A 7,269-nucleotide genomic window follows, 5' to 3' on the forward strand; every position below is an offset into this window, starting at 1 on the left:
AGGCTCTGTGTATGCAATGAAAAAGCTTAAGAAATCAGAAATGCTTCGTAGAGGCCAGGTAATTGATAATTGACCTTCGGATGATTCTGAGATGATTATATTTACTGTGTCACTGCTCCTTAGATTGTGTATTTGTTAGGTTGAACATGTGAAAGCTGAAAGGAATCTACTTGCAGAGGTGGAGAGTAATTGCATTGTCAAGCTATATTGCTCTTTCCAAGATGATGAATATTTGTATCTTATCATGGAATATCTTCCGGGTGGAGATATGATGACTTTATTAATGAGAAAAGATACCTTGACTGAAGACGAGGCCAGATTTTACGTAGCAGAGACAGTTTTGGCAATTGAATCTATTCATAAACACAATTATATACATAGGTTTGTAGATGGCTTGTTTGAATGCATAGTTTCAAGTCAGCATGCTGTATTTCCTCTTTCTGACCGTGCTATTTATGTTTGTCTAACTTTTTTTCTTTACATTTGATTTGCTACAGAGACATTAAGCCTGATAACTTACTGCTTGATAGATATGGTCATTTAAGATTATCCGATTTTGGCCTGTGCAAGCCTCTAGACTGTAGTACCATAGAAGAAGACTTTTCAGTTGGAGAAAACATGGATGGAACTTCAAGAAGTGATGAACGCTCAGCTCCGAAAAGGACACAACAAGAGCAATTGCAACATTGGCAGAAGAATAGGAGAATGCTCGTAAGTGTGGCGATAGGCAAATCGTGGTTTACCTTGCACTACTACTATATTAATATGTAACTGGCTGCTAGCATATCCTCTTTTGCATAGCTTTGCCCTGTGAATTCATGTTGAACTGTAATTATAGTGAAATTGTTAGTTGACTCAATTGTTCTTTAGATTATTGAAAGTACTTTGAGAAATAGACTTTTTCCTTACTTATTCTCTGGGTGCAGGCTTATTCTACTGTTGGTACACCCGATTATATTGCTCCTGAGGTTTTGCTAAAGAAGGGTTATGGAATGGAATGTGATTGGTTAGTTTAATATTTCCTCATGTACCTTGAGTTTCAATTAGATATACTAAATCTATATGTGCATGTATGAGAGAGATTGTTGATATATGAATTATTTTTTGGTTTTGTCTTTCCTCAATGTTTCAATAAAATGTTTTTTGGACATCTCTTCTGTTGTGATCTTTGTTATCTATCAAACCAAGCTCCCCCCCCCCCACCGGTTGTTGTTGGGTTAAGGGTGTGCTAAGTTGATCTCGTTCACACTTCACAATGAGGTTCCCTTGTTATGCAGGTGGTCACTTGGTGCTATCATGTATGAAATGCTTGTGGGTTATCCACCCTTCTATTCTGATGATCCTATGTCCACATGTCGGAAGGTAAGACCATAATCGTCTCGAGTTTAAGGAGATAAACTTTTCTCATATTCTGCTCATGCTTGTTCAATGGATCAGTAATTACAGAACTCTGATGTATGATTTTTTCTTTGTTGAGAGCATACTCCTTTCATTTGTTGCGCTGGTGTTATGACAACAAAATGTATGCTTCGATCTTTCTTGTATGCATTTTGGTTCCTCACCAGATTTAATTAATTGACGTCATATGATGCTAAACGTTTCTTACGTTGCATTTAGATGCAATATAGTAGAGAAGGTGAAGTAAGAAATCTGAATTTAATTTTGGTTCTCTTGCTTCTGAATGCAGATAGTGAACTGGAGAACACATCTAAGATTTCCTGAGGAAGCTAAACTTTCTATAGAAGCAAAAGACTTGATAAGCAAACTCCTTTGCAGTGTCAACCAGAGGCTTGGTTCAAAAGGCGCAGATGAAATAAAGGTGCTGTACGGTGTGTTCTATGCCAAGTTCTCTGATCACTTACTTAAGTTGATGGAAAGTTAGGTAAATTGTCTTCTTGTTTAGGCCCATCCTTGGTTTCATGGAACTGACTGGGACAACATATACAATATGGAAGCTGCGTTTATTCCTGAAGTTAAAGATGAGTTGGACACCCAAAATTTTGAGAAGTTTGAAGAGGTATTGGTGTCTCCAAATGAGACATTGACCATCTTTTAAACTTTTTTGGTTTGGACGATATATCAAAGAAAATTTGTAGCTAACTAGAACTGTTTCATGGGCTGCAGTCTGAGCATCATGTTCAAACTTCTTCAAGATCTGGTCCATGGAGAAAGGTATGCTTGAATGTATATTTGAAAACAGTTGCTAATTTTATGCAGTTATTATACATGTAGTGCATATTTGTACTTGCTTGCAGTATTCTACATAGGGAGAAATTGTACATGGATAATACTAGTTACTACATTTTGCATTTCTGTTGGCCTTGCTTTTGCTTTATCTTAGGCATACAGAAAAAAACCTGTACTACTGCTCATATGGGTTACAGGTAGTGAAAAAGGTTTCGAGGGAAACAAGATTTGGACACAGGTTGAAGGCTGAAAGCCACTTACTTTACTCTTTCCTCCTGAATTATCGTTTACTGTTTGTTCTTTGAAAACCCAGCAATATCTAGCTGGGTCGAGCTCTGTATTTATTTATATAATCTTAGAGTAGAACAATTTTCATTTTTATTCTTGTAATTTGAGAACAGGACATAAGTAAACTAGTATGGACAGAATTAGTCTATTTTAAGTAGGCTACAGTTATAGAGAACCTTAAGACTGCGAAAGAAAATCCATACGAGAGTGATTCCCATAATATTAAATTAATTATCAGCGCTGGCGTCGAATTTAAGGTAATTTTGCATTGTGTGGCATGGGCTTTTGCAGATTTTGCTTGAAGCTCATGGAAAATCGAAATTACATTGATATGAAGCTTGGACAATAGATGGCTGCCCATTCTTTGGGATATTTAGCTCTTGCCTGAAATGTCTAGTATTTGCCGCGAACTTTGTGCATAAGTCCATAACCGTCCATTTCAATTGCCTGCCCGATATCTGTGCAACCATTTTGCTCAGTTTTAGGTTGTATTGTTTGTGAAGAGGGTTCCATTATGCTACATTTGGATTAAGAGGTTTGGATTTGAACAAAGAATTTGGAGAAATGATTTCAAATGACTTCATTAAACGGATTTTATATCCGTTATAGTATCACAAAATAGGAATTCAAGGATTTGACATCCTTAGTAATATAGAATCATCTAAACAAGTTCAAAAAGATATGTAATCGTGGATTTGATATCCGTAACTCCAAATCCATCAATTCAGACATAAGATTTAAATATTGAACATGTAATTAGTCCTTTCTTTTTTGTTTCTTGGTCTTAAGCTTATTGTTTTTTCCACTTACAGATGCTATCTTCCAAAGATATCAACTTTGTTGGCTACACATACAAGAACTTTGAGATTGTGAATGATTACCAAGTACCTGGAATGGGTATTCCCCTCTCTCTCTTTCTGCGTGGGTGTGGATTTATCTGTGTGCATGTGTAGTACAATCTGTAGCTTCATTAGTATAATCCTCATGGTGACTTATACTGAATCTTTTTTGTTTTGTGATTTTTTGCCACAGCTGAACTAAAGAAGAAAAAGACAACTTCAAAGAGGCCAACAATCAAATCACTCTTTGGTATGCTTCTTTGAAAGCATGCTCTACTTGTGGGAATATATGCAATAATGGTTTTCATCATACCTTACACTTTTGCATCAAGCTTATAATTGTGATCATAACTTCCTATCACATCTTATTTCAACAGAGGAGGAGTCGGAATCATCTGAGACAGCCAGCCAATAAGTCTCTGCCAACTTTAATGAATCGTTCGCCTTCCCAAAGATGGCCTTTCTTAAAAGCGACACAACAAAGCCGAGTAATCCAGCTAATCACCCCTGCATAACCTCCATTTCTTTCTTCATGCTCCTCAGAACAATGATTTTCCCATTGGGTTATAGTGCTCTTTTCTCTTCAATGAACATAAGTTGGTTCGACTTTCATAGAACTGCACCTAGCGCTTGATTTGGAATTTTATTGCCTTACCATTTTCTTTCTAACCATAACCGAGGGGTGTTTGTTGACAGATTTGTCTGTAATTAATTCTTTCTTTGTGGTTCCCTTCTGTCTTGTGTTAAAACCACAGTGTTGTATGAAAAGTACAGAACTGATTTTCAGTTGGAACTTTGTACAAATCGAAAACAGTGTTCTTAACATCTCTGATGAGTTAATGCTTTGGTTGCAAGTAATGCTTCTACATTCAGGCTTACAGCAACCTTTCTTTATATGAAGTCTTTGTTGTTGGCTTTTTGTCCAACAACAGTCCTGGCTACATCAGTTAAATTCGTGCTACATATGATGTTTTATGCAACGAGCGTATGAATACTTGCTACATTTCCGATATCTTTAAATAGTGCGATATGTGTCAACCATCTAACTATTTGGTGTATTAAACAACGAGCGTATCCGAGCATGATATGGAAATGCGAATAATTTGATCATTTGTATTAAACAACGAGCGTATCTTCTTTCTTTTTCTTATCCTGTTCGATCTAATTTAATCTTAAGGTAAATATGCTATATATATTCATTAAAAACACAATCAATCATATAATAATTACAATAAATTTAATTTAGACAGATAAATTTTCATTAACATATGAATTTAAAGCAAATTTGACCTCATTGACCGGGAACAATGGCTGATATATCTTGCGTGCAATCCTATTCCATCTCATAAGATACTTTTAGAATTTATAAAATATTAAATTTTATTATAAAAATATGCTTTTATATTTACCATCTATAAGAATTTCTACACACTGATATCAGAATTGTATATTTTTTTCTTTATTCCTTCTTGAATTTTATGGGGAATTTTAACCCGAATTAGATTTGGCCAGATTGAAACTAATTATACGACAACTGTAATACACCTGACATGTGATTGATTGACAATTGAAAAATAAATGACCAATCACATGACTTCTCGATCATGATTTTCCTACCCCAGAGGTGTGGTGTGGTTGATTTGAATAAAAAATTTTCTAAAAAATCTACATATTTTTTAATACTGGAATACTTTTTAAAAGTTTCCCCTTAACTCATATTTTTTACTCCTTCAACCGTGGAGTCCACGACATCAAAGGTTTCTTGGAACAGCACATAACTTACAAACTTACGATACAAATTCAATCAATCGTAGTAATTATTACATAAAACTATTACCAAACCGACGTGTTCTTGTCCCTTAGCCATTATCTTCATCTCTCTGTCTCACTATGCCGGCGAAAGCTCTCCCCAATAAAATATATAACTCCTGATTTCAATTTCTGACGATTTCTTTTCTCCTTTTTCACTCTTCAAATACTCGTCTGCACACCCACTCTCATCCCCTCCCACCACAAGCTTTATTCTTCTTACTTGGACAAGAATTTCTGTTCGGTTCTTGCATGTAATGCAACCTCAGGAGCAGCTAAGCTACCCCGGGAATGGATTTTCTGAGGTTAGTAGTTCTTGTAAGAATTTGGAGAGAAATGAGCAGCTGTCTCAGTGGGTAGAAAATGTCACTAAGCAACTTATGACAGAAGACTTGCCGGAAAGCAATGAAAATGACTTCCCCGGCAACTTCCAGGGCGTGATGCCGCCTGTGTATGAGGAGGTTGGCACCGTGGCGGCTCTACTTGGAGAGCTACGGCCACGAAAAGTAGCCAGGAAGAGCTCAAACGAGAGCCCGGGGTCGGTTTTCTTGCAGCACAACCACCACCAGTACTACAGTGACGATCAAGATGATCAAACTTGCAATCTCAGTGTTGAAAGTAGTAAAAGAATTATAAGCAGTAGTGCTAAAAGCCCGGGGGCCGACGAACCGGGCCTGAACCTGCTTACTCTTCTCTTGGAGTGTGCGGTTGCCATATCTCAGGATAATCTTGGTGAAGCCCACAGAATGCTGCTTGAGCTATCACAAATGGCCTCTCCTTATGGAGCTTCCTGTGCAGAAAGAGTGGTTGCCTACTTTGCAAAGGCCATGTTGAGTAGAGTGATCAACTCCTGGATAGGAGTTTGCTCTCCCCTGATCGACATCAAGGCTGTCCATGCCGCTTTCCAAGTCTACAACAACGTCTCCCCATTCATAAAATTCGCGCACTTTACCTCAAATCAGGCGATCTTGGAGGCGTTTCATCGACATGATCACCGGATTCACATCATTGATCTTGACATAATGCAGGGCTTGCAATGGCCAGCCTTGTTTCACATTCTTGCCACTCGGGCAGAGGGCCCACCTCACGTGCGGATGACGGGCCTGGGGAGCTCGATGGAGTTATTAGCCGAGACGGGCAAGCAACTCTCCAATTTCGCCAGGCGCCTTGGATTGTGCTTCGAGTTCCATCCAGTAGACAAAAAGTGTGGAGACATCGTGGATATATCACTACTACACGTCAGGACAGGCGAAACGCTAGCAGTGCACTGGATGCAGCACTCACTATACGATGCTACCGGCCCGGATTGGAAGACAATGAGGCTCCTCCAGGGCCTGAGCCCGAGGGTGATCACATTAGTTGAGCAAGAAATAGCACATGGAGGCTCATTCCTAGACAGGTTTGTGAGCTCCCTCCACTACTACTCCACCCTTTTCGACTCAGTGGGGGCTTTCCTGCCAGGCGACGATCCAGGGCGGCACCGTGTGGAGCACTGCCTCCTACAGAGGGAGATCACCAACGTGCTGGCAATCGGAGGCCCCGCCCGGAGTGGGGAAGACAAGTTGAGGCATTGGAGGAGTCAACTGTCGAGGAACGGATTCGTGCAGCTACCGATGAGCACAAACTCAATGGCGCAAGCACAGCTGATACTCAACATGTTCCCTCCTGCCAATGGATACAGTCTTGTGCAGGGAGATGGAACACTTAGGCTGGGGTGGAAGGACACTAGCTTGTACACTGCCTCTGCTTGGACTTCACTACAAACTTCTTTCAGATAGACTACTCATCCATCACAATTACATTTCTTGTGATCTTAGTTTAATTTCGATGCATGTAAGTTGTTGGTAGATCATGTTCATAATGCAGAATTTGAATCAAAACTCACAATAAGTTTGCCTGTCCAGACCTTTTAAATATTGTCAGAATACATTCGGATCGATGAATTTGAATAAAAAAATTTCAAACAGTTCCATTCGCATTCAACGGGACAGTTTAATGCTCTAAATATTCCAAAATATCGACATTTTGCGCTCTCTCAATACGGTTTAATTTTCATCTATAATTACAATGTTTCATATATATACACATAATTATTTGTTTAGTTATAACATATTACGAAATCTTGATAAGTTTTTCTATCAAAATA

At 38.6% G+C, this 7,269-nt stretch overlaps 2 protein-coding genes across 2 annotated transcripts in view; both read left to right on the forward strand.

Moving 5' to 3' along the window:
* LOC105163432 (serine/threonine-protein kinase 38-like) overlaps nt 1-4,208 on the forward strand; it is a 7,190-nt gene extending 2,982 nt beyond the window's left edge. Inside the window, exons 5-15 of the mRNA XM_011081772.2 lie at nt 1-58; nt 140-381; nt 498-711; nt 927-1,006; nt 1,278-1,362; nt 1,688-1,819; nt 1,904-2,017; nt 2,125-2,172; nt 3,288-3,372; nt 3,508-3,564; nt 3,692-4,208. The exon at nt 1-58 is cut by the window's left edge and continues 11 nt beyond it. Coding sequence (XP_011080074.1) covers nt 1-58; nt 140-381; nt 498-711; nt 927-1,006; nt 1,278-1,362; nt 1,688-1,819; nt 1,904-2,017; nt 2,125-2,172; nt 3,288-3,372; nt 3,508-3,564; nt 3,692-3,729 — 1,153 coding nt within the window. The 3' untranslated portion in view covers nt 3,730-4,208. The remainder of the gene's footprint in view (nt 59-139; nt 382-497; nt 712-926; nt 1,007-1,277; nt 1,363-1,687; nt 1,820-1,903; nt 2,018-2,124; nt 2,173-3,287; nt 3,373-3,507; nt 3,565-3,691) is intronic.
* LOC105163589 (protein SCARECROW-like) lies at nt 5,278-7,058 on the forward strand. The gene has a single exon (XM_011082001.2). It carries the CDS (start codon nt 5,381-5,383, stop codon nt 6,899-6,901), a length of 1,521 nt encoding a protein of 506 aa, XP_011080303.1. The 5' UTR covers nt 5,278-5,380; the 3' UTR covers nt 6,902-7,058.

The sequence above is a fragment of the Sesamum indicum genome, linkage group LG6 (genome assembly GCF_000512975.1).
Source record: "Sesamum indicum cultivar Zhongzhi No. 13 linkage group LG6, S_indicum_v1.0, whole genome shotgun sequence".
NCBI lineage: Eukaryota > Viridiplantae > Streptophyta > Magnoliopsida > Lamiales > Pedaliaceae > Sesamum > Sesamum indicum.

Excerpts from the sequence above, each read along its gene's own strand:
- LOC105163589 (XM_011082001.2), top strand. The coding sequence starts at position 5,381 with ATGCAACCTCAGGAGCAGCTAAGCTACCCCGGGAATGGATTTTCTGAG.